The sequence below is a fragment of the Athene noctua genome, chromosome 1 (genome assembly GCF_965140245.1).
Source record: "Athene noctua chromosome 1, bAthNoc1.hap1.1, whole genome shotgun sequence".
Classification (NCBI taxonomy): Eukaryota; Metazoa; Chordata; class Aves; order Strigiformes; family Strigidae; genus Athene; species Athene noctua.
In genome coordinates this window covers 45,713,576-45,741,220 of record NC_134037.1, presented here as the reverse complement: position 1 = coordinate 45,741,220, position 27,645 = coordinate 45,713,576, and the positions used below count along the sequence as shown (strand labels likewise).

The following is a 27,645-nucleotide window of genomic DNA, read 5'->3' as shown; positions in this document are numbered from 1 at the left end:
TGGCCCTAAAATGTGCCTCTCTGACTCAGTGTCCCTCTGTGTTAATGTACACCCCCCCCCCCCCCCCCCCCCCACTTTCTGCCTGCTTTGTCAGCACCATTTTTGCTGAAAGTATGGAGGAAGTTGATATTTACAGTTAGCTCTCATCAATATTATGATCCAACAGAAAAATGCATGTACCCAGCTCTCCACACCAAGGTGTGCATCTGTGAAGCAGTGCTAATGGCCCATCATTAGTTATACACCATACAGACTTTTCACAATCCTCCTTGGTTCATGGGAGATGAAGTGTAAATTTTTAAGCTTCTAACAGCAGAGTGCAGTGTGTTACAAGGAGAAACATACTATAGTCAGATTTTAAATGTATAAGAACCTTTTCTGCATTATTTTCCTAACCAGTATGGGGCTGTTTAAATTTTTCTATAAGCAGTTGAGAAGTATGATAGAATTAAACTGCTGTTGAAAAGTTACTTGAATGACTAAATAACTGTTATACCTTTTATATGGTTCTCTTACTGCAGAGTAATGAAGCACATCGTTACAGAGCAAGAATAATGCAGCTGTACAGCTCTCCACTGAACTATGAAGCAAAGCCACATTCATGACAAAGAACATCATCCTGCCGAGTGAGGAATCCCTGGCCCACCAGCGAGACAGAGCATTTCACACAGTTAAAGCATTCCCCATGCCACTGGCGCTCTTCAAATGAGATAAATTTGGCACCTCCGAGAGCTGAAAGAGATTATGAGAAAGACAATGTGAATTCATTTTTTTCTGGACATTGTCCAGAAATGCAAAAGATTGTTTTCTGACGTGTGATCTGGTTGTCATTCACATAGCAAACAAACAAATGAACAAAAATCCATAGTCTGAAGTATCCTGAGGTAAAAAAACCTTAAAAGTTAAATACGGTGAAAAATATTTTAAGCAAAGCCACAAGTCGCTTGTTTTCATATCCTATTATGAACAGAATTAGTTTATCAGAATGCCCATTCAGGTTTGCTGATCTTCCCAACAAACTCTCATGAAAATTATTTTCAATGTGTTGATATTTATAGTTTCTTATAACACTGAGTGAAATTTAGTTATTTCCACCTATGTTTCTTCAAGATGCAGTCTTTTGGAAATTACCAGATTACGATGTTCTTAGCGTGAGTATCTGAAATAAAATATTGGAGGGCTTTGGCGTTTGGAGTTTTTTTGGGATTTGTTTGTTTGTTTGTTTGTTTGGTAAAATCATGCTCTTTTGGGTATTCATTATTTTCTTTGTCCACTTACTTATGCTGCATGCACCTGCAGCAAGCGGCCAGTACTTTTCAAGACTTGAGTCCACACATAACAGAAGTAGAGTGCAGAACACCAGCAAATGCTCTCAGAAAACTTCAGCTACCATAGACTAGTGACATATATGTCTAATTATAAATCATCTAAGTATACAAGGATGGATGCAATAGAGTTTTGCTGCATTTGGCAAGCTTTCTAATTTGACAGCTGTGCCTTACCAGCAGGTAGTTAATTCATGTCCAGTTTGATTACATTTGCATTTAAAAACAAAGCTGAAGACATTACAGACACAAGGGACTTGTGTGTAATGTTCTGGGAAGAGCCAGAAAGTGCCTTTCCTTATATTCTTAAGGATTAATTTCAGTGCAGAAAGCACTAAATCAAACAATGGAGGAACTCCTTTTGTCACATAAAACAACTCCTCAGTAGTTAGGGAACATGTGTGATCACTATGTTCTAGCAAGATATGTTACATGTGATGGAGAGAGTGTCTCTTTAGCAGTTAACTCCTTCAGTCTTTCATTATGATGGGACTACTTTTAATAATGTTTTCTAAAGGTCTGTTTTGAGAGGAGACTGATGATTCATCAGTGTCTAGTCCCGTCTAGAATATGAGACTCACCTGTAATAGGTTTCTTGCAAGCAGCACACTTCTTAGCATACAATTTGCTGAAACAGTCTACACAGTATGGATCCTCATCTTTGGAAATAAATCTTTGTCCAAACAGTTGGGTTTTACACCCAGCACACACAAAGCATTCTTTATGCCAAGGCTGGTCATGGTAGGTTACTCCCCCAGAAGTTATTACCTAATGTATTGACAAAAATGAAACAGAGCAATGAAACTTCCTTCAGAAGTCCTTCTAATTGTTTTCTCTCTTCCTATATGCACAACAGAAGATAGTGCGGTGACATCAACTCTTTTTCATGTGGAATATCAATTTGACTAACTCTAGTTGAGCTGAACATGCCACTGGTTTGTTATTCTCAATTGTCTATCATATGATAATCTCATGGTTTGTAATAAACAGGTTATCTTAGGAAATTTTTCTATTATACATGTGGATAAAGGCTGAGACCATCAGACATGGTCTCAGAAGAGCAATTCTCAGTGATTGACAGTGGATGAGAGAACTCATGCTGAGATTATGGCTAATCTCCAACTGGAAATGGCATTTTTCTCTCACAACTGAAATAATATTTTAAGTAGGAAGAAAGTAAAGAAACAGAAGTGAGACAGAAAGGAGATCTAGACTGTCAGAGAAGAAAAAATGGTGTTTATCAGTGTCGTCAAACTTCTCGTTCCCTGCAACTCTCACAGCCCTCCATTGCTTATTTCTGATGACAGAAATTTCCAGTTGCTCTAGGGCTTTGGTAAAGAGCTGGTTTCACAGAAGTTGTGAAAGACTGTACAAAGAAATTTCTGTAAAGATGAGCTGTAAGATAGTGATTCTACTGTCAAGTCACATGCATGCCAGTGAATGAATGAATGAATGAATGAATGAATGAATGAATGCAGTTAGAACAGGAGGATAAAAAGTTGGAGACACTTAAGTAAAATTAGTGGCATCATCAAATTTCCCTGGTGAATACAGTTTCAGAAAAAATAAAGAAATATACTGAGTGATGTCAGGCAATAAAAAAATTTAAAGAGTTCCCAATCCCCTTAGCATTCCAGTATTGGGCTACTTCTAACTATCATTTGCTTATTCAGGACTCCAGTTTGGCAATTTAATCTCTTTGGGCTTAGTTCTTATTTATGGGAACTCATGCAAGTTTAAGTAGTAAAATTGTTTTAGCTATTACGTAGGGAAAACTTTTTGCATTTCTAGAATTTTTAAGAAGAAAATCCTGATTTCACATAAGTGCTGCTAAATGCAATGCCTCTACTAGAGAACTTTCTAAAGTTTAAGTACTGAAGAAAAAAACAGGGAGCAGATTTTTCTTAAATTAAAAGCTTTTGTTAGAAGTAGAGGTTTACAGATAAACATTAAATAACCACAGAAATTATAAATTATTTGATGAAGTGAAAAAAAAAAAAATTACTTCCGGAATGGTACAGGTAGTAAAGAATAAGTCAAATCCTGCCATAAAAAGCAACTTAAAACATTTCCCTAGAGAACAGTATCACATTAGAGTAGTGAAATACTTTGTGTGTTTTGTCAACCAGAGACAATTTTAAAACATGAGAAACTGAGGAGGGATGAATTGATTTATTTGTATTTGGAGGCAGAAGGAAAAATTCATTTGAAATTAAGCTTTCTGGCACTGACAGAGTAAGTGTCATGTATTGAAACACTGGGACTCTTAACTAGTATTATCATAACTGAATATTAGTTAATCTGCTTGTTGCCTGATAGATTTCAAGAAAAAAAACAGGCAGGACTGTGAATGCTTTGTGTGAAGCTTAGGTGGCTTATTATGCATGTGAATATATCTGGAAAATGTTGGAAAGGGAGGCATGTTTATCAAGGCAAAACAAGAGATTATCAGGAAAGAAGGGTTTTAAGTAACTTTCAGTGAAAAATCCAACCTTTATTACAAATCATAATAACAAAAGAAACCCAAAGTACTTGTTTTGGTCAATAAGTTTATTTAAAATATAGCCAGGTTTAGATTCATATTAACTAGAGGGGAGAGCAGACACTGTCATAGTTGGCTTTCCAGTGTCTGATGCCAAAAGGAAGACCCTGTTCTTACTCTTAGTTCACCAGACATTTTACATGATCCAGCCCCTTCCGATGAGCAATACTGCCTCATTAGAGAAATTTTTTCATTGTGTGTTCCATTACCTTTTTGCAAGAGTAGCAATGGTGAGCAAATTGCTTCTCAAAACAGGGCACACAGTAATTCTCATTGTCTTTGGTGATCAATGGTTTTGTTCCCAATGGCTGCCGGCAATACTGGCAAACAAAACAGGATTCATGCCAGGAACTTCCCTTGAATTCCATTTTACGGGAACCTGCAAAAACCCAGAGTGAACAATCCCCCCAGATACAGCCTTCTAACATAAATTTTTAAACCTCGGTAATACTCTTGTTTTTAATCTTCTATCTCAGTATTAGATTACCCAAGAAAGCAATTATCCTCAATTTAACAGAGTTTCTAAGTATGTACTTGAAATTTCAAGAACACATTCAGCACCATGTGATCACTTGGCAAAAGACGTTCTAAATTGTCTAAGCTGTGATTTTTAGAGTCTGTCCTTATATGAATCTTTTAAGGTTACTTCTCTGTGATAGGCTTCAGTTGCTCAGATTTTCTCTCAGGCCAGCCAACTCAGTGATAATGTTCAGGTACACAGCACTTTTAGAAATTAAAGATTGATTTGATGTTTAATACATTTATTAATGTCTTGCTTTTGTCTTTCTTAAATTAAGGCTTCTTCACTTATAAATGAATTAATTATCTTATTCAGATTAAGCTGTCAAGTTTTTAAAAGCAAATACCTTTTCTGTGATAAAGCACACTACACTGCTCATAATTTCTGACCTAGATCAATGGTTCTTTTCATCATGTTTACTAGATGCTTCTGATACAGCGTAAAGACAGAAAGTCACTCAGTTAAATGTCTGCCAGAGGAGTTTTGGAGCTCCTAGCTCTGTGTACAGGTGCCCTGTACACCTTAATGTAGATGTGTAAGTCTAAGGTGTGCATGTATATCTGAGAATGATTTTTGCAGTGACTCTCCACCATCCTCCCCTGCTGGTAGCATCAGACTGCAAAAAGAGGTGCCAGGTGCCTTACCATCCTTTCCACATGAAGAAGAGGATTGCTGATACAACTGATTAATCCTGCAATACTTGTTTCCTGGAGTGTGAGGTTAGTGGAGAGAAACTACTGGTTGTATTTAAATATAAAAGCTTTGCAGCTTCCTCCTAGTGATCAGAAGGCTGACTTCATTGTCTTTGCTTACTGGGTCTTTTCAACTCAGAGGTAGCAAGCTGATAACTAAGAAGTTAGTGATTTAGAAACTGGTTGGAATTCCCATGCCACTTCAGTTTTCTATTTGCAGTGTTACTCTTACCCTCAGCACTTGCTGCAAGGATTTAGTCTGTTAGACTCTGAGACAAAATCTGCACGGTGGATATCCAGAGGATAATAATGCAGTCCTGAGTGTATTTCAGTACTATTCTCATCACATTTAGTAAGGCATGCTTATTAGATTACATATTTTTAAACTATATAAAAGTTAAGCAAGATATCATCCTTAAACTGAACACAACTATATTGCCACATCATTTATTTCTACTAATACAGCTTTTACCTGTAATAAGAAGGAAATAAACTCTAAAAATACAAAGCAGTGTTGCAGGTTGAACCACAACATCAGTAACCTATCATTTATAATAAGACAATAATTGTGCACAGCCCAGACATTATTGTTTTGTGTTAAGATCTACAGAAAAATAAAATTCCTATGTCACTGCAAAATTTCCTGATATGCTTGGCCAAAGATTCCCAAACTAGTAGTCATGAGGCCATGGCAGATAGTTTGCAGCTGTTATTTTGAGTTATACATGTAATCTGTAAAAACATTCAAACATTGAGAGTAGTTCACTGTTCCAAAAGTTCGGGACCCATTTTCCTAAGAAACTGCTTCATTTTGCCACTTATGGTGCTGTGGCTTCTCTCAGATGCCTCTGCAGAGTCAGTTTTTGGGCAATTTCTCTGTTGTATGAGCCTTACTGGTGTCAATGAAAGGCCTAGATGATGTCCTTCTCATTTGCAAAAGCTGAGAAGCAGTTTAGTGGAAAGTGCAGAATTTTTAAGGTTGCTAATAGCAGGAAGTAAACCTATTTTAAACACCAATGTACTTGTATTCTTTTTAGCAAAAGTGTTGATAAAGATTTGAACACAGAAAACAGAAAATATTTCTGACTGAAAGAAATGATATCAAGAACATGACCTCAAGTTCTGGTCAATGTGACGGACAAAAATACAGATGTCTTGTCTAATCTGGAAGTCCTGCTAACGATATAGCCCTGTTTGTCTACCTACACCCACAGTGGGTCATGCTTCCTAAGAACTGCAACAGAATCAGGGACTCAACATGAACACATTTAACAACACATTTAACCCTATTTTGAACTCTAATATTCTTTATAAGGATTCATAAGCCCTGTCGGTGCTAGACCAGAGGTATCTGTCTGCCTTCTCTTCACTGCTGGGAGGGTACTACACACGAAGGAGAAGTAGTCATCTGAAAGTTGTCCTGAAAGTCAAGGACCTTGTAGCTTAGCTATTCAAGACTGTGGTTATAATTAAAAATATAGTTCAATTTTTCACTGAAGTCTTACCAGGCATAATGGTCTTCTGACAGTGGAAACACTTAGATGAATACTCATCAGAGTAGCATTCAGTACACAGCAAGACCTCGTCCTTGGCAGCAAATGGTTTCTCCACCAGTGAGCGACTGCATTTGGCACACTTGAAGCACCCCTCATGCCAGTGGCGGCCTTTGTAGGCCAGATCCTTGGAGAAAGTAGGTCCATGTTAATGGAGACATCTCTTTATAGTGCTTTTATCCCTCAGCTCCTCCCAGAAATAAAGTGAAAAATGGAGAGCATTGGAACGGTGACTTGAAGTGATGACATGTGCATCTAGCGGGAGGTGTGCTCGGAGGTGATATACATCACTGTATCGGTATATTTTGTAGATCTCTTGCAGAGGCCATTTGGAGCTGCTTTGGCACAGGCAATCATCTTTATGTAACATGAGAGATACGTTTTTATTAGAAGAATAATTTTATATTTTATAGTTGGCCTTCAAGGGGATACAATGATCAACATTTTTAATGTGTGCAGGCCACCTGAGAAGAAGTGCATTCTCTGTGGACGTTGAAATGAATCTCATGTATTTTTTAATGTAACTACTTTCTATTCCAGCTGACACTACATAACACTAAAGAAAGATCACATTATTGCAGAAAACAAGCAATTAAAATCTCATTGAGAACAAAATGATTCTTAGGAAGATTATTAAAAAAAACATTGTTTATGTTTACACCTAATATAACTCCTTCTAAAAACTTGGCAGAAAAATGTTTGTTTAAGACTTGGCAGGCTTAGGGGATGAAACAGCTAACAGTATATGCATGAGACCTCACCTAAAAATTCAGAAAAGAGAGCTAACAGCACATTTTATTTTTCCAAGGTTAAAAAAACAAGGTAAAAATGCACTTCCAGAAAAGGCCTCCACCTTAAAAAATAAACCAGACCCTTCCAGGTCTTCTTTATAAGTAAGAAGCACAAAATGGCAGAAATCCAATCTCATTTTTCTTCTTTGTCAGATCCCCACCCTTTTAAGGGCTAAAAATGAAATAAATACCATGCTTCATTTCAGGAGGTGCTGAGCACCTACCACTTTAATTTGCTTTAGTTAGCACTGTGAACCTTGTAGAAAGTAGGCTATCACCCCAGAGCAGCCCGAGGCAAAGACTGGGTAAGAAGCAGAGGAAAGAGCCAACCTGTAGCACCATGGCAGAGGTGGTACAACCAGTTATTGATCTCTGTGGGTCACTTTTCTAACTGACACTGGCTTGTTGCACTCCTTTCTTGTTACTATTGCTTTTTTCTCCCTTTTTCCTTCCATTCAGTCCAAAGACATGACTTTTTCTTAATGATCTTTGACATAGGTAGTCCTGCCACTTGGTTAATTTTCAATTTTAAAAGTGAAATTCGTGAGCTCAGAGCACATGTTCCCCAGATCACCCTGACTGGTTCTACGTGTACAAGTTTGCTGTTGAAAAGTGCTGATGAGAGTTTGAGAGGTGCCTTCATCCACATCAGCATTTTCCTTGGATGATTCCTCTACAGTACTGAGCTGTACTCAGACAATGTGCTTTGAAAACCATGAAGTGCTTTGGCCAGGGATGCCTCCCGAGAGGCTTATTTTAATAACTTGCTGACCTTTTATTTCAAAAGAACGTAGGCAAAGCGAGCATAGGGAGAAGGTGAAAACTACAAACTGAACTTGGCAAAACAAAGGCATTTTGATAGGTTTCATCTGAACTTAAAATTCAAAGTCAAGTGTACAGACTTTAAATTGAAGTATGGAGTACTGGAAACCCTGTCAAAGACCATAGAGGGACTCATATTACTAATTAACATTCTGAAAAATGGGACAGGTGAAAGGGAAGCCAAGCTCAGAAACACTGCCACTAACTTGCCATCTCTGAGATGAACAAGGTAAGCATGGAATTAAGTTAAAATTAATTTCCAAATTAAAATATACCTAATTTCCAAAAGACAGAGGGAATAACATAAAAATTATAAACATGGTTACTTTTCAGCTTGGCGTCTGCATGTTGACACCTATAGTAAAAGTAATTTATGCAATACTCAAAATATATTTTTCAATAGACACCTCTCAGAAATTCCGAAGTGTAATTCAACCTGATCCACTGAATTACACCAGCACCCTACCATCCCTCAAACACTGTGCACTCTTTGCAGCCAGTGAACGACTAGAAGTGAAGGATGGAGTCTTGTTGTCATCCACACATACGATACAGCATTGATGTATGTTTGAGGTACATGTATGTGCAAATTTCCTAATCTTTGGCACCAGAATTTTCCTATTCTGGGAAAATAGCACTGTTTGTTGCGTGTGGATTTACATGGCTATGCTTAGGTCTCTTCACCAGTACAGAGATATGCAGAGGGTTGGATATAGAATCTGCCATAAAAGAAATGGGATTTGTGTATAATATAGCAAAGAACAAGAAGAGAAAGATAAATCTTTACCTTGGAATCACACTCAATAGGTTTCTTGCACTCTTCACAGGGGTTGGCAAATAGGCTCTCATAACATGTAACACAATAAGCGTTTTCTTCTTTTAATGCATATTTCCTTCCACGAAGAGACTGCAGGCAGTAATGACAGTCTGTGTGGCTGCTGGTCATTCTGGTGGGGTTCTCCATGTGATCTGGAAAGATGGAAAAATCATGCAATTCAGTGGATGACTGTTTGCCTGCTCAGATAAGAAGTAATGCTGCTTTACCTGTGAAAGTTAAGACAGAAGTTTCCTGGTCATTTGCAGTGCTCTAGACTTCTAATGTTGAGTTGTTCCATAATAAAATAGCAGTCTTTAACAACATATACCGTGTATTGTGTTACTTACATAGTGGGGAGCAAGAAGGTTGCTTCAGCTTAATCTGATGGTATTTACACTGATAGGTCAGATACCTGAAAATGAAGCCATCTTCACATTCTCTACGTCCAACTACTGGAATTATGAGCATTATGTACTGGATTGTGAGGCATGGTTTATTCAGAAATCAGGAAATGGAGATAGAAGCAATAATTCAAAAATTAAACCAGCTGTGGAGTCAAAAGGCCAAAAAGAAGTGGCAAGCACTTTACAGTGTGTTCTTGGCTTTCTCTTGCCATTCTTGCCTTTCTGCTCTTTCCTTCCTTTTCAAAATACCCCCACCTCTACCTGACCCAACAGAAGGAAGAAAAGGGATTCCAAACTCTATGGCTGTTATTTGCATAATCCCAGCTGTGCTGCTAACATTTGGTGGCAATGTAAGTGACATAAATGCCCTTGGATAGAAAAAGAGCAAAATATAAACATAAATAAGCTAAATCATAACTCAAAATTATAGCTCAAAGAAAGTTTCTCTTGCTGTTATTGGAAATAATTTTATTTGCTTAAATATGTCTTTATTGCCAGGTTCCATGCTGGCAGTGCCAAAATACTGTAAAACACATTATATTTTGTGTCAGACAAGTGCAGGAAATACCACAAATCTATTGAGAGCCAATTGTATGAGTTTCCCACCCTTCAGTTTTCCAGGCTAAAGAGGCTTGGATAAGCATCCAAACCTCAGCTGCTTATAGATCTGCAATACCGAACATTTTAAGGATTGTGGAGATGAAGACTTATTTCAGTCTTCTTGTTGCTGGTTGGATCATCAGTGCTTTGCTAAAATTGGGTCTTCATTTCTGGGAATGAAGGAAGAAGAATCCAGAAAGTTCCCAGTGAAATAAATCCAGAAACATCTGCTGGACTCATTGGATTGTACTCTTCATTAAACTCATCGAGTGTAGCTGCAGCCAGCACCAGCAATCATAAATTATAGAGGACTTGAGAACGACTGGAGAAGGTCTACTAAAATATTTACATATCAGTGACTTTGGAAAGCTGAAATCTTTGCACTTTGAATAACAATGCAAATTAGTTTACCTTAACCAGATGCAAAGCCTGAGAGTAGGGAAGAAAGCATATGAAGAACAAGGTTCGAGGGAGTGCTTAACCATCACAAATGGACTAGTTTACATTTAGTCCATTTAGTTACTCCCTCGTACTTGTTTTTATACAGTCACTGCCTGTCTTAAACCTATGGTTTTAAAAAGGCATTTAATCTTTCTCTGTGTTTCTGCTTTGCGAGATGTAATCCGAAATGATTGCTTGAACTATGAGAAGGAACAATTACTGCAGGTTTCTACTGGCACCAGTGCATAAGGTCAAGCATTTGTTGATCTATTCCTGAAGAGATAGTAGTAAGACAGTGGAAAGGGGGCAGGGAGAGAGGCTATAATGCTAATTTCAGACAGAAGGTAATGACTTGATCATTTGGCACAAGCTATGGAAAACTTGTTGTTCCTGTAAATTGAAAATCTTTTGAGTTGAGTTGATTTACTGTAATTCTGACTGCCCTAAATCTTTGTGCTAGCCAAGACAGGGCGTAGTAAGGAAATCAAATAATCTGTAACTCAGATCACTGGGAAACATGCTTGCTTAAAAATATGTGATGTATTTTATGTGGAATAATATTATAACAGGGCTTGAATCTGGATTTCCATTTCCTTAAGATCAAATAGAGACCTGAATGTGAAACAAATGGACCCATGTATATGAGCAAATAACATACAACAGCTTGTACATTTACACAACATGACATAAAATCCAGTGACAACACAGTGCATTTGGTGAACAATCACTACATAGTCATCGGCAAAGTCAAAGTTAAGTTTTGCTCATTTTCTTCAGTATTGAAGAAGAAGTATGAACTGGTGGGTAGGGAAACAATAAAGGAATGTTTGTGGTTAACTGGGCTCCGTATTCAAGGTCATAGGACAGGCTTGCAATTGGATTTCAGAAGAATTTTCATTCCTTTTTTGTGGGAATTAGAGTTATGAATTGCCTCTGAGGGTAACCCTGAGTGAACCACCTTTCTGATCTCCTCCCTGCTGAATCAGTACCTCAGCTTCCTAACACAGTTTCATCTCAGCCTAAAAAAGGAAATAGCAAAATTCTAACAGGTCATGCATGAAGAACTTATCTTACTTATGGTGCTTTTTGTTGCATAAAGATCACCAACAAATAGCTTGAGATATCTGCAGATACGTCTCTGTTTTTTTCATTCTAATGAATGGCAATAGGCTTTTAAGTCATCAAAACCTCTGCATATCCCTCAGTTTTCTTTAAAAAGTTATTCTCTTGATTATTATTTTTGTTTTTCCCTAGGAAGCCAATCAGTTCCGGGAAGCCCAGGTTATGTGCACAAACAAGATCTGCTGTTGTAATGCCTCAGAGCTTCTGAATTTGTAGTGTAATTCTTCTAAAAACCTATATGGATATGGGAGCAAAGTGCCATTACTCCTGTTTTACAGATGACAGTGGTTTCTTGAGAACATTAAAAGACTACCCCCAAGACCAGAGTCAAAGCCTGGGGGTATCCTTGAGCTGCTCCTCTAGTAAAATTCTCAAGTTGCCCAAGGCTTTGCTTTAGAGAAAGTTTTCAGAGTTTGACCACGATGATATAACACCATATTTGGGAATGAAGCAGCAGTGGTATGAAAAAGAATGATGATTTTTGAAAATCTCTTGGCAAAGGTCTGGATAACCTTTGTGTACTACTTTTACCATTAGACAATGCAACAAAATAAGTGAATCTCGTCTCCTCCAGAACCACTTACCCTTGCTCCAATAAATAAGTAATGGTAGGAGCACCACATAGTTAAGTAGAATGTTTTTCTTGTGCTTTGATCCTAATCTCTAGAGAAATATGTTTACTTTAAGTTTGCTGGAAGCTAGACTTTGTGTTTTGAAGGTCAGTTAAGAAATCTCTGGAGGTCTGATGCTATTCACTCACATGGAATGAAACGCTGACACTAGCATTCCAGCTGCTAACTCGTGTCCTAGGCACAGGGAAAGACTGCAATGTCTTAATTCCTTGGGAAAAGAGGGTTTTGTTATTTAAACTGGAGCAAAGCTAAATACTGTTGTTTTTTATGTATCTAGTAGGCACGGATACATGATATCATTTGTAGTGTTAGCATAGTCCAAGGGGGTGCAGAGAGATGTTGCCAAGGATGTGAGGATATTGCAATTGGAGTCCCTGGGGTCAGATTCAAGAATACAGCAGTGTCATGGTATGAATTATAAAGCAGATGAAAATAAAACAACAGAGTTGGCTAGTCTGCCTGCTGTTCCAGCAGATTAAGATAGAATTTAACCTCAACAAATTAGGAGAGGGACTTTCTGTAGAGTCAAATGGTTTCCTACAAACTGCAGAGCACTAGAAGTCTTCCAGTAAAGAAAGCTCTAAGAAAATAGTTGTGAAGCTGTGAAACGTGATAAATGTGGAACCATCAGGAAAGGAATATTTGTTTTTTCACTTGAGCTAAAAAGCACAATCACAATGTTAATATATCTCTTAATAATTTATCTTGACAATTTCTATAAATGTATGGTAATCTCCCTTATGTTGTATAAGTATAAAAAGCCAAGAAACATTAATACAACTTAGATTGGTATATATATATATATATATGCATGTAGATCTAAACATACATGTAAAAATAATTTATCTTTTTCTTTATGGCAATTCTAATGGACTGTTTCCCAAGTGGAATAAGACTGCCATTGAACAGCATCTTTGTTTTGTTTAAGAACATACAATGATTGGAATAAGGCTTTGTTAGAGGCACAAGGATAGAAAAATGATGGCAAAATAAATCATTGCAACAACACTGAAGGATAAGAAAAACAAATTGATCTATTATGAGGGGGACACCCCTGCAAGCCACCCCAGACACTTGTTTATTTTCAGTCAAGTACATGCTTTTATCTTGGAATATGGTTTTGCTTATTTGCATTAATTTGCTGACTTCATTTTTTGGTTATTTTTGGGTGTTTTTTTTTTTTTTTTGTGAGAGCTGCTGAACAATTCATCACATACATTTGCAAAATACATTAGTGACTCAAGGTTACAACTGCATTATAAATCTAATTATAAGCCATTATAAGGAAAAGTTTCTAACAATATTATTATTTTAAAAATAAGTTTCTAACAATGTTTCTTGATTTCTCTGGATGCCTGCTACCTCCCAGAGGTTTTAATCTGTTGTTAAAAGTCCTGACACCTCAAAAAAACCCAAACCATAAGGTAAATGTATGATATATTTTCAAAACACTGGCAATACTCTTGCTTTGTCTCTTCCCTCCCTTAGAGTAACTGCAAGTTTCCCAGTGATAACTTTAAGTGATACTCAAGTGCTTAAGGGTACTAGAATTTTTACTCTTCTAAAAATGGGTCAAGAAGCAATAGGAACCAGGACACATATTACAGATCAAGTCAAAGCAAGTGTCTATAGGAAATCAGAGAGACAGCCATTAACTTTGAACAAGTTGTTTTATCTCTGTGGTGCAGCACAGTAATACTCAGGTCCTGGAAGCATCTGAGTAGGCACAGAGCTCTCACTGATGAAGTTCTTTAAGTAGCCAGGACGGATTCTAACCAGGATGGTGCTGTAACAGTCTGACTATACTGATTCAAGGTCCACAAGTGACATGGTTTTGATGGACTGTCTAAGCAAAGCAGCTCATCTAGAGGCTGATCTAGTAACCACACCATACTGCATTGTACCATGTTTACACACCCCACAACCCAAGCATAAAAGACATCTGGCTTAACTAGGGATCGAAGATCTCAGGAATTCTGTAATTTTCTCCTTAACTGGTATTGCTGTCTGCTTTGTTTATAGCATGCCAACTCAAATGTTGGTGTAGTCATCTAAATTCTTCCTTTATTCCAGTACAGCATAATGTACTACTTACCTAAACTTCAACCTAGAACAAATTAGAGCAGTGAAAGTACGTCAACTAAGCATTCACAGTGGTACAGACATATAGAAATGCTGTTGCAGAAAAGACCTGTCTAGTCTATGTCCCTCAAACTCTCTTTACTAACTACAGAGGAGGTTGGAATAGTCTAGCTCCGTTACCCCTGTGGTAATCTAGGTATTTTCTTTAATTCATAGACTCATACAATCATAGAATAATTTGGGTTGGAAGGGACCTTTGCAGGTCATATAGTCCAACCCCCCTGCAAAGAGCAGGGACATCTTCAACTAGACCAGGTTGCTCAGAGGCCCATCCGACCTGACCTTCAGTGTTTCCAGGGATTGGGCAGCCACCACCTCTCTGGGCAACCTGTTCCAATGTTTCAACACCTTTGTTGTAAATAATTTCTTCCTTATGTCTAGTCTGAATCGACCCTCTTTCAGTTTAAAACCATTACCTCTTGTCCTATTGCTACAGGCCCTACTAAAAAGTCTGTCCCCATCCTTCTTATAAGCTCCCTTTAAGTACTGAAAGGCCACAATAAGGTCTCCTCAGAGCCCTCTCATCTTCATGTTCAACAACCCCAACTCTATCAGCCTTTCCACATAGGAGAGGTGTTCCATCCCTCTGATCATTTTTGCAGCTTCCTCTGGACCCAGTTGAGCAGATCCATGTCTTTCCTGTGCTGAGGACCCCAGAGCTGAACATAGGACTCCAGGTGGGGTCTCACCAGAGGAGCAGAATTACCTCCCTCGACATGCTGGTCATGATTCTCTTGATGCAGCCCAGGATATGGCTGGCTTTCTGGGCTGTGAGTGCACATTGTTGGCTCACGTCCAGTTTTTCATTCAGCAGTTCCCCCAAGTCCTTATCTGAAGGGCTGTCGAAATCCTTTCATCCCTCCAGCCTGCACGGATACTAGGGTTGCCCCAATCCATGTGCAGGACCTTGCCCTTGGCCTTGTTGAACTTCATGAGGTTCATATGGGCCCACTTCTCAAGCCTGACTAGGTCCCTCTGGATGGCATCCCTTACCTCAGGCATGTTGACTGCGCCACTCAGCTTGGTATCATTTGCAGACTTACTGAGGGTACACTCAATCCCACTGTCTATGTCACTGATGAAGATATTAAAACAGTACTAGTCCCAATACAGAGGGACACCACTCATCACTGATTAATCCACAGAACTTTCACCAGTGACATCCAACTTGTCCAATACAACTCGTACTTGCTACTGAGAGCAGCCTGAACAATATATAGTTGGCAAATTCGAATTAACGGCTCTGTATGCATCTCTCCTAATGGATATTCTTCCTCTATTGTAAACCTTGTTAGTGAAGCTCAAGAATTACCATCACAGTAAACCCACTGTACAGAGAAATTAGGGGTCAGAAATAAGCATGCTTAATGCAGTAGCTGAAAGCTGGATTTTTTTGGAAGAAGGGAAAAGAAAAATTGCTAACTGGCTACAGAACTAAACCTCGATTATTTGTTGGATTTTTTTTTTTTTTTTTTTTTTTTAACTAAGCAACATATGAGAGTCAGGAAGTGCAATTCACCATTTAATACAAGTGCTACAATGGTGCCCAGAGATTCCAGTCCAGAATAACTGGCCCTATTATTCCGAACACAACAAGCTTGGCTGATCAGCAGTATTGCTGGTTAGTAATGCAGCTCCACGTTTAAGTAGAGACAAACTGACTTTGGAGTGCTCGGTATCGATTCAAGTCTCTCCCAAGCTATTACCTAGGAATACAAAACCTTTTAATCCGCTCAGATTCCTGGGTGTCATCAATATTTTCACCAGCAGCAGTACATGAAAAAAAAAAAAAAAAGTAGGGTTAACGCTATGGCTTAGATAATTTATTTTATTTTTCTGAAATCATTCTTACCCACATTTTTTTACAGGTTTTCACATAGTCTGATAGAGCCAGAATTTTCTCCTGTGTCCATTATGGGGCTCATTCCTTTCTTGTTACTCTCAGATTTATAGAATCAAATGAAGCAATGAAATATTTCAGCTGTGCATTGCTGTACCTTTTCATGTAAAATTCTGGCAGTATTCTTATTCATACTCTCTATATTCAACGATAAAACAGGTTTGAGGATTGCACCTGGTACGAAAGGTCCATATGATAAAGTATTCCCAAATTAGCTGGTCAGTTATATACTCACAAGTCATTTACACAGTTTTAAAATGATTAGCTTCAGCTGTCCAAGTTCCAAAAGCAAAGCATCCATGAGCCTAAGATGTGGATGAGAAATCATTAGTGAATTCTAGGTACAATGTTAAAGGAGACAATTTAAAATAGTGTCATTAGTGATGTACCCCAGGGGTTGATGTTGGGACCAATAGCGTTCAACATTTTCATTAATGGCCTGGAGATGTGACATCTCCAACCCACAGCAAACTGGCAGATGACACAAAACTGAGAGGAGTGGCTGACAGACCAGATGGGTGTGCCATCATCCTGAGGGACCTCGCCAGTTTGGAGAAGTGGGGTGAGAGGAATTGCATGAAGTTCAGCAAAGAATAACTGCAGGTACCAGCACATGCAGGGGGACAACCAGATGGAAAGCAGCTTTGCAGAGAAGGATCTGGGGGTCCTGGAGGACACCAAGGTGAACATGCACGAACAACGTGCCCTTCCATATAAGAAGGCCAACAGCATCCTGCAGGACATTAGGAAGAGCATTGCCAGCAGGCCAAGGGAGGTGATCCTTCCTCTCTGCTCAGCACTAGCAAGACACATCTGGAGTGCTGGGTCGAATTCTGGGCTCCCTAGTACAAGAGAGGTATGGAGGTACTGTAACGAGTCCAATAAATGTCCATAAAGGTGACTAAGGGACTGGAGCATCTCTCCTATAAGGAAAGGTTTGAGAGAGCTGGGACTGTTCAGACTGGAGGAGAGAAGACTCAGAGAGGTTCTTATCATTGTGTACAAATACCTGTAGGGAGGGAATGAAGAAGAGGAAGCCACGCTCTCAGTGGTGCCCACTGACAGAAGAAAATGTAGTTGGTACAAACTGAAATACAAATGATTCCATTTAAAGAGAAAAAAAACCCATTTCACTGTGAGAGTGGTTGAACACTGGCACAGGTTTCCCAGAGAGGCTGTGTAGTCTCCATCCTTGAAGATATTCAAAACCTGAATGGACATAGCCCTAGGCAATCTGCTTTAAGTAATCCTGCTTAAGCAGGCAGTCGGACTATATGATATCCACAGATCCCATGCACCTCAACCGTTCTGCTGAATGATAAGAGAGGGGGTGAAAGAGTCCACAAAACCTCAGCATTTTGTTTTAAGCATTTGAGCAGGAGTGGGGTCATTCCCATAACAACAAAACAGGTCTCCTCTAGATGACTTACTGTGCGTTCCTAAATTAGATATGCACATAGTCTAAATGGCTATTGCTTTCAGCTGTAATATTTACATACTTGAAGCTGAATGCATGCTTTAGAGCTTTGCTGTATATATCCTTGGAGCAGAGATTTTGAAAGATATTTTCAAAGATAATAAAAAAGTGATTTAAAAAAGCATATTACGTTCTTCCTTACAATTAATTTCAATGTTTCCTGATACTTCAAATCTGGTAAACATAGTCTCTAAATCCTTCTCAATTGAAATATATTCAGTGGAATTGCATGAATTTGGTTACAGAGGAAAGAGCAAAGGAAACTAGTGATTTTAGAAAATTTCTGTCAAAGAAAAAAACCAGTTTCCATAGATCCAGCATTTCCATAGGGATAAATCACTTTCAACATTCTCAATTCCCAGTCATGTGTGAAATTAAGACACACACATGTTATTTTCTGTGTTGTGACTGAGTGTGAAACACAATCAATGTGTCCTTAGTCAACCATCCTGATACTTAGGTAAGTACTGCCCAAAAGCTGGGTCCTTTTTGATGGAAAGGACTTACCAGCTTGTCTGCGGTGTCTGGTTTACCACAGTAAAGATTTTGTTATTTTTGTTGTTGCAGGATGGTGCAAGTCAAAACTTTTCCTCAGTGATCATTCTAAATTTTAAGCTGCTGTTAAGTGTTACAGACCATGCTACAGAAGAGATGTAAAGGTCTGGATGCCTGCAGTAATTTTGGCTATTTCAGTGACTTGGCTCAGAAGGATGTAGGCAGTGCTCTGCTTTGCCACGCAGCTACTGCCCTGTGCAGAACAATGAGGAATAAAGGAGAGTTTGGGGCACTGACATCTACATTAAATACATTCCTTACCAGGACTCAGCAGGGAAAGCAGATCTGAAAATTATTCTGTGATGTCTTAAAGACTATGCAAGAGAAAATGGCTATAACTGATCTTTTTTTTTTTTTTTTTTTCAGTTCAGCAGGTACAAGAGATGGCTAGGCAACAACCTGCTCATGATGAAAGTTTCTTAGTGCCTTTTAGAGAATTAAATTCATGTTCTGAAACCTGAGCATTTATAAGCTTTGAAAATGAATATAAAAGTTATTTCATCAGGGTATTTTTGGAAGAAAAAGCTTGATCCAAAATGCCTTAACACCTTTATTTTTAAAATGTTGATGTATTTGAATAGAAAATATTTGTGAATTAAAAAAACCCACTTCATTAAAAATGTGTTTGTTTTAGAAAAGTAGGATTCAGCAATGTGAAATTTGACTGAAAAATTTGGTCTAAAAAAGATCTTAAATTCTCAACAGAAAAATTTATAGTAAAAACTTAAATTTAATTTTTGATATACAGTTAAAATTTAATTTGAAGAAGCAATTTTACAGCTTTTATTCTAGGAAAAAATATGTGAATCAGTGTTCTCATTTTGAGGGAAGAAATTTGGTAGGACATTTAAATGGAGTTACAGGTTCTTCAATTAAAATGGTGGGAATCTAGAGAATAATATATTCTACTTGCATGAAAATATTAATGTGTTTTCCTTCTATCAACCTACAACCCAGCAAGTACTAAATGTCTTTGAAAAAGAAACATTAAATATTTTGGGCTGAACTGGTCAGGATGACAACAGATCACTGAGGTCACAGCTGATTTCACAGCTGATTTCTGGCAATGAATACAAAGTCTTCCCCACTACCCTTTCTGCCTGTTTTTTTCCAGTTGCCTTTCCTGCCTCCACCCTCACATAAAAACCCCTAATTATGGAAAATACTTCAAAAAGTACTTAAGTAAAAGTTACAAATTAAGACATATGCTGAAGTCCTGATCTGAGGCTTTTACCAGTGAGTCAATGGAGAGGTAATGGCTTCAAATTGCTCCAGGGAAGGTTTAGAGTAGATATTAGGAAGCATTACTTTCCAGAACGGGTTGTTAGGCATTGGAATGGGCTGCCCAGGGAGGCGGTGGAGTCCCCATCCCCGGAGGTGTTTAAGAGTCGGGTTGACATAGCGCTGAGGGATATGGTGTAGTTGGGAACTGTCAGTGTAGGTTAATGGTTGGACTGATCTTCAAGGTCTTTTCAAACCTACATGATTCTTTCTGTGATTCTGTAATTAGAGAACAAATTGACAATGGCTGCCTTCCTGTGTTTTGAGCAGAGAGATGCCACTGAAGCCTTGGGATCCCCTAGTACTCACCTGGCCAGTTTCCAGCTCTCTCTGTGGACTCAGTTGGATCCTGTAGCTGAATTATGATGCCTGTCAGGGATAAAGCTGCTGGGGGTATTTTAAGGGCTTAAGAGCTTAATATTCAAACAGAACAAGAGGTAATGGCCTCAAGTCGCACCAGGGAAGGTTTAGACTAGATATTAGGAAGCATTTCTTTACAGAAGGCATTTTTAAGTGTTGGAATGGGCTGCCCAGGGAGGTGGTGGAGTCCCCATCCCTGGAAGTGTTTAAGATTTGGGTCGACATAGCGCTGAGGGATATGGTGTAGTTGGGAACTGTCAGTGTAGGTTAATGGTTGGACTGGATGATCTTCAAGATCTTTTCCAACCTAGACGATTCTGTGATTCATGCCCAGTGTGCAAATCAGAGCAGCACTTCTGAGCAATCTGCTAGAACAGCATCTGCACATCAAACATTTGCCTCCTGATTCCTCTCTATATAATGCACAGAAGTTAAAATGCCTGCACAGCTGAGCAGAAGTCCACCAGGGAAACAGCAGCATCTTAGCAATACACTAATACCACTGGGCAGGAACACATATACCTGGAAATGACACAAGCCTGCCTTTGGGACTGAAAGTTTTTCTGGGGAAAACAATAGCAATAGGAGATGATGCCTGCAGTACAGCAGGGAGTGAAGTGCTTACAGGCCATGAAACAAAACAGCCTTGCCACTAACAAGAGGCAACAGAGCTTCAGTAGGCAATGCTGATGTTGACTGCAATCTTTAAGATCTTAATAAAAAACAGGCCATTTCTTGTCTTTGCAGATGCATCAACTACAGAGACTGGATTTCCCTCACCCTTACATTTTATTTCAGGGACGGAAAGGCAGATAAAGAGTACTCTGTCTTGTGAGAACGGGTGCATCACATGACTTAAAATCCTTTTAAAAAACCTAAAAAGCTACAACTGACTATGCAGTATAACTTTTTCTAGTTGGATTCTTTAAGAGCCTGTGACCTACTTTAGAACTGCTTTGAGAAATAAAATGAGCAATAAGATGAGCAGCAGCAGCAATGTTAGCAGCAAGCTAAAATTGGAAAGGATTTTCATTAATCTATTTAAAAAAAAAAACCAAAAAAACCAAACAAAACCAAAAAAAACCTCCTTCCCCCAAAACCAAACATAAATCCCTCAAGTGGTAATAAAGCATCTGCTGCAGTGTCACAGCCTTCTCCTTTTCGCTCCCAATTGCACTGTGCCAACCTGACCTAGTTTTCTGAGGAAAAAAATAAATTGAGCTGCAGCACTTCTGTAATAAAAATATTATGCTTTAGAAAAATGAAGCAAATGTAAAGATTTCTGATCTCAGCCCTGTTAAAAGATTGTCATGAGCTAGGTGGCATTACAGCTTAGGAGAAGCAAGGGCTACATGTACAGAGTATTGGTATGTTAGATCCCTACATCAGTTATCATTGTTCCCAGGTATTTAGATGTGTAGACTCAATGAATGGCCAGTTTTATTGCTTGCAGAGCTCCATCAGTCTTGGTTGCCACCTTCTACCAAACTTTTCACTGAAAACAGAGATGATATGGTTCTGTAGACAAGCCCTGGATTGCTTATTACACCCACAGGAATCCTAGTTTCTGAAGCCACTGCTGTATACAGTCTAAGAAATGTTGACAACTACAAATGTAGGATATATACCCTCTCTTCACGTTCTGTGTGAGCTGTTTAGGGAGATCACTGCTGTGGCAGTTTCCTCTTCGTGTACAGGAACTGCATGATGTGCCCCCATGGATCTTCCCAAGGGAAAATGGTCTTCAACATGGATCCTGGCCCAAGAGGCAAGATCAAGGAGAGAAGGAATGGGCAGAAACATTGAGTAGAGTTAGCAACAGCCTGATCTCAAAGCAAGGACTACCTATGAACTTTGCATTCTTGCCGACAATTAACACGGTAGGCATTGCTATGATATCTAGCAGTAATTATCTTCTGCAATTGCACAATCTTTGGAATACAGGGATCCAAAAATAACACAGCCTTATTAAAAGACTTATGCTTATATTGCATCTTCTAGGTGGACAGACCATTAAAACTCCAGTGTAGTGAAGAAAACCTGAAAGATGTGGTAGATACTCTTTGTATTCTACAGCTTTTACAGTAATGAACTGGTTATACAATATAACTGAGACAGAGGGCAAGAAACGTTTCCAGGAAAGCACACAGCAACCAATCAATGTGAAATTACACTGTGGCTGTTCTTAAGCAGAATTATTTAACTTACTTCTGCTTCCCCCTAAGTGTTAATGAGCATCTTTAATGTTAATGCTTTGTGAAGGTGCTTCTCTTAGAACAGGACTCCAGGAATACTTGCATATGTATGTAAATGAATGTAGCCAAATAATTTCATTCTATTCACAGATATCAAACTAGGTGATTTAAGATTTTCTGGATAAGATTTTTAACTCTGCACATTAGGGTTGAGTGTCCTCATATGTATTCCAGAGTGCTAGGCACAATTCATTTACAAATTCTCAACACCTGCACCAAGGTCGCAGTAACAAACTAGTACAATTCAGCTGTGTACTTTACTGAAGATGTGGAATTATAGCAGAGTGTCTTTTCCCTTTTATTTTCTGCACCTTATTTGTTTTAAACACACTGTAAAACTGGAAAACCTTATTAGTTTAACCATGCAGGTACGTTAAGGGCAGGCTGCTAGTCTTTGGGCTAGGGGGGAAAAAAAAAAGATAAAATATTCAGGTAAATACATTCTTTTACATGTCCTGTGTTCACTGTTGATAGTATACCAGCACATTTCTTTCTGACACAGCAAAAGGATCTATGACTCACAATGTAAAAACTCAGTTCTAGGAGACGAAAGGACTTCTGAGGTCAGTGAACCCCTTTAGGAGAGGAATTGATGGCAGAAAGGGCAGGAAACAGAGGTCTTCGGCTTCTTGTTTGTCCTCTACCAGGGAGAAAAAATAACGGAGTGTCACTAGGATGATTACAGAAAAAAAGTTGGCTTTGGTTTTCTGTTTTTGTTTTTTCTTTTCTTTAAATATATGGCTTTGTGCATCATCCATTAACCAGAAAAAAAAAAAAAAAAGTTAATTGAAGACCTCTTGAACCTAGAGTAGTTGAGTAGATAATGTCCTGTCAAATAAGGTAGAGCATATCATGGCATCAACTCTGTTTTAACTTCAGTCCTCATGTACTGTGAGCAGCCACATCGACCAGTCCTTAGAGAGACTCAGCCCTGGCTTCTGCTCATGTCCTTCTTTACCTGTTTTGCCTACTTAGGGTATTAGGTCTGCTGAACAATTACATGACTGGGTATCCTAATATTTGCCTTAAGCCTTAAAATCTCTGTGTCAGACATTAAACATCTTTCTATATTAACATAGTCTATCTTCCTAAAAGTGGCTATGATTTAAAATTAGATCCTGCAATGAGCAGACCATGGTATTCCGTCTGTCTTTATTACGATGTGAGGTTACTGCCCCTTCAGTTACTGCCCTGCTGGGATTTTTGTAATGTCCTGGCATGTGAAAAGGTCCTTTTTTTTGATTTTGGCACTATGACTTTCAGAGTGGATTTCTTTCTACGATCATAAATACATGCTATCTAAAAGCTGGTTCCAGTGTAAGACTGCTCTATTTTGATTAAAGGAAAGCTTATGCGAACACCCAAGATAGTCAACATATGTATCAGAGAAATAAAAAACATCAGTAAAGTATTAGAATTCTGGAAGAAATTTGGTAAGAATGAAGAAATTCCTAACATTTAGGAACATTTAGAGAACATGCTATTTAACTCAAGGGTATTGTGGAACAATGAGTCCACTGAAACTCGTAAAGTCTATTCAAGTGAGGATGTGAAGCCTGACACGTAGCAACCATCTTTGCAAACCTAGAATGGAATTGACCGGTTTCAGTATGGGAGGATGCTCAGAGTCCTTAACTCTGACCAGTTGTGGTGGATAAGGTCAGTCAGAGGAGGAGGAGAGTGGTAAGCAGCAGAAGAAACTGCATTAAGGAACAAATACAATTCAAGTTCTTTTGCTAATTTATGTCAAATTCAGTAAATGTTTTCAGTAAAAAGTCTAAGCAAGTAATTCAATTAAGAATTCTGCTACTGTATTTTAAAATACCCCAAAATGTTTTGAGTTTTCAATTTGAAATATTTTTCAATGTCTTCAATTTTCAAGCACCAAGCTAAACAAAGATTGACAATTAGATCAGCATGAAAGTTTTTCCTCTAATCTTTTCCTTTTTTTTCATGCAAATAGAAACCCAGACTCACAGAACTCTAATTATGCCACAATTTTGCATGTTACAATACATAAATGAATCATGATGTGGCTGAATTTGAAACTTGAAGAGCTCACTTGAGGAAGATTGGGTTCCCAATAAATAGATACCTAATACTTTTCTGGGCTTCTGATAAATAGAATTATAACCTAACACTCTGAAGTATTTTACAGCCTTCCTTTCAAAGGCTTCAGAATGCTTTTCTAACAACAATAATAAAGTAATCCTAAAACACAGCTGTGAGATACTTGTTTACATAAAAGGTTAATACTTGTCAAAGCAAAAAGTAACTGACTCACACAAGGTCAGAGAGCAAACCTGGAGGATGGGACGAAGCAAAGCCAGTGGCTACACCTTTGCCATTAGATGGGTCTGCTCATCAGGCTGTGTCCATGGCACCGGCCCAGATAGGCAAAAGCACTTTACGAAGGTTATCGGTGGTCAATCTCCAGTGCTAGAGGTAGAAAACACTTCTAAAATTAGCTGAAGCAATAAAATATTCCAGTTGTGAACTTTGCAATTATCCTTAATTACTCTGAGTTTTTTTCTTATACATTACATAAAATATTTGGGGTTGAATTTTTTTCCAGTTTTGTGTCAGACCTCTCAGGGCTACAGTGGTTGAGAGAATTCCTAGTTATGAAGGATTTTCCAGTGAATTTGGGTTGTTTCCAGACAGTTTTGGATATCATGGGTTTGAACTCATTTTTTTCTCTCCAATGTAACGAATCTGGTTTACAGATGGGGAACTGAGGCACAGAACAACATGCTAGAGGTCACTCTAGACTGAATTGTGGTCTCCTGTGCGTGTGCTCTGTCAATAACTATGCCGTGCTCTCACTAGGTCGTTCCTTCTATCAATTCTGCTATCTATGCACAGACACATTACAGAAAAATGAGTATTTTTCTGACTTATCAAGCATCTAAGAGTGAGGCCAGCAATGAACTAGGGCACTCTGTTCAGATCCATTATCCATAATATGCTGAGATGTGCAAGAATTTATCAACCCTTATAGAGACCTAGAAAAATTCAAACTCAAAGGTAACCATGGCTGAGAAGAAAAGTAACCTACTGGCATGAATGAAGTAGAATCAAAGAAAACTCTGAGTCTAAGAAAGGGAAACAAAAAGGGATGATAGCTGATGTATGCTGCACAATATCAGAGAAGAATGGGGATATTCACAAAAGCTAACGTAAGCCTACTGAGGCTAATGAGCAAGGCACTTTTTATAGTTAAAAGAGACATAAATTCCTCTCCAGGGCAATTCACAGCTGAAACTTAAATTAGCCATCATTATAGAGGCAACCAAGGGAGATTAGTTAGCCTTTGTAACAGTCTTGTCCCTCACTGTACCTCTGCTATAGAATTTTATTAACTTATTTTTAATACATCAGTGTTTTTGGAGTAATGCTTGCATACTTCTGTAAAACCATCCTCTTACATTTTACAGGAAAATACAAATGTACGAAAGGAGGAGTTCACAGACTCCTTTCTCAGTGGAGCTGCACGCCCTGTTCCCAGAAGAATGAATTCTGCTGCAGGAGTGCAAGTAGAGCATCGGCAGCATTTTGCCATGCCAACTTCCAAACTTGGGGCTCTAGAGTTTTTAATAGAACAGTTGAACTGGAAAACATTAATTTTATGAGCATCCTAGAAATAGTCATAAGACATCATCTTACCCTTAACTGGCAGGGAAATGTGCAGAAAATCTCAGGTCAGTTTTATTCCTCAGGTGATCTAAAAGCCTGAACAGCATCTAGAACTTGTTCAGTTGACAGGGGGACTGCTCATTAGAACATGGTCAGAATTTCACCCTCTGTTTTTCGCTTGACATTTTGAGGTATGCTGGTTATAATTTTCACATTTCTTTCTGTCTGGGCATGGTTAGGTAATTCTGAAAGGTAGGTTTTTTTTTTTTTTTTTTTTTTTTTGAGAAGTAAAACTCAGATATGGAAAAAAATGAAGAAAGCTGGCCTTATTGGTATATAGTCCACAGAACACGTCTTACCAAGTCAACAAAGAACATACACTTCATAAAATATGTCTGCCTGCAGTAACGTGGAGACACCACAGGTCACAACTGATCAGAATCTCTTCCAGGCAGCTTTTGATTTCATTTTGTTCTAATCTCACAAGGTTAGCATACCATCTTAAGTTTCTACCAATTACAAAACTTTGAACCGGTGACTTTTGTGACACTGTAATAAAACGACATGGCAAGACCATCAGCAATCTGCTATAATGTTAATATATTAAAACTGTTATAGCCTGTTCTGCTAAAATACTCTAGAAATGTCAACTATTCACACAAGCAGAAGAAAAATCTGGGTGAAAATATTACCCACAAACAAAAAAAGGCATCCAAAACCTGTTTTCTAAATGTAAGAGATTTTGTGCCCAGCTCTAGATATAAAATCAGATCTTCTGAAAACAGGGACAGTTAAAGAAATACATTTTCAAACATTCATATTATTGAAATTATATTCAGTAGTTTTGTCCAAATTTAATTGTAAACTTATTATCAAAAAGACTGCTATCATGAAATCAGGTAGCAGTACAATTAATATACATAGACTTTAATTTAAGGAGTATTTCCATCGTTATCCACACTTCTTATATTCTGCAATATAGGCACACATTTCCAGCACTATTTCAGTAAGCAGTGGTATACTCTTTGTCTTCAAATTCCAAACCAAAATTATGATCCTGAAAATGTGATAGCTAAAAGATAAAACAAGTGTCTTACAGAGAATCTGGAGATAATACTTGATTTTTATAGCAAGCCAAAATATTGCTATAAACACCAGCTTGGAAACTGGTTTTATTAAAAAAAAAAAAAAAAAAAAAAAAAAGCAAGAACAATCCATGCTAGGTGTTAAAATTAATTGTACTAGAAATAACTGACTTACCTTATCAGAAAGGACACTATCTAGAAAGTTTTCTTGCAATAGCAAATAGCTATGAAAGCTTGCTAAGAAATAAAAATGGTGATTCAAATGTCACAGCAAACAGCATATACTTTTTCTGTTGGCTTGTTCTTTGACAAAATTAATCCTCATCTCATTACAAAAGAAGCCTCAATCTACCTGTAAATTAATGAGTGAGCCAATTACTAAAATAAAAACAATTGCATCCAAAAATGTGTGGTATCTCTTTTGGTATACAAAAGAAAAAAAAGTGATATATGTAGAATTCTGCATCTTATTAAATTAGCAGTTTTGTGTCTGAAAAAAAAAAGTTCCTGCTTACTTACTCAAAATGTTAAATTAGTTACCTTGTATACTACCACATTTAAACATCATCAGATAAAGAAATAATGGAAAAGAGCCTCAATACTCACATTTGGTTTTAAGCTGCTTCTCTTGGTAACTTGTGCAGCAAAATAAAGGAAGAAATAATTACACGTCTTCACAGAAACAAGCATTCA

The 27,645-nt window shown here is 38.1% G+C and overlaps 1 protein-coding gene across 5 annotated transcripts; it reads right to left on the bottom strand.

Annotated features, from left to right (window-relative positions):
* Positions 1–86: 86 nt before the first annotated feature.
* On the bottom strand, positions 87–27,645 carry FHL5 (four and a half LIM domains 5). Of its 5 annotated transcripts, none has more exons than XM_074922993.1 (7): positions 27,559–27,618; positions 24,516–24,670; positions 9,033–9,214; positions 6,585–6,759; positions 4,077–4,246; positions 1,907–2,093; positions 87–732 (listed from the first exon to the last, which is right to left on the bottom strand). In XM_074922993.1, the coding sequence occupies exons 3-7, from the start codon at positions 9,207–9,209 to the stop codon at positions 581–583; spliced, it is 861 nt and encodes a 286-aa protein (XP_074779094.1). In that variant the 5' UTR covers positions 9,210–9,214; positions 24,516–24,670; positions 27,559–27,618; the 3' UTR covers positions 87–580. The 5 variants fall into 5 exon arrangements, with proteins under 5 accessions (XP_074779094.1, XP_074779084.1, XP_074779112.1 ...); XM_074922983.1 differs by having other exon boundaries at positions 24,535–24,670; XM_074923011.1 differs by lacking the exons at positions 24,516–24,670; positions 27,559–27,618 and adding exons at positions 16,110–16,144; positions 16,539–16,587.

Coding starts and splice junctions, on each gene's coding strand:
- FHL5 (XM_074922974.1), bottom strand. CDS start 16,155: ATGACACCCAGGAATCTGAGCGGATTAAAAGGTTTTGTATTCCTAG. Junction 9,215..16,109: donor AAAAGGTTTTGTATTCCTAG/GTAATAGCTTGG, acceptor CCATCTTTCCAG/ATCACATGGAGAACCCCACC. Junction 733..1,906: donor TTGCAAGAAACCTATTACAG/GTGAGTCTCATA, acceptor AATCTCTTTCAG/CTCTCGGAGGTGCCAAATTT.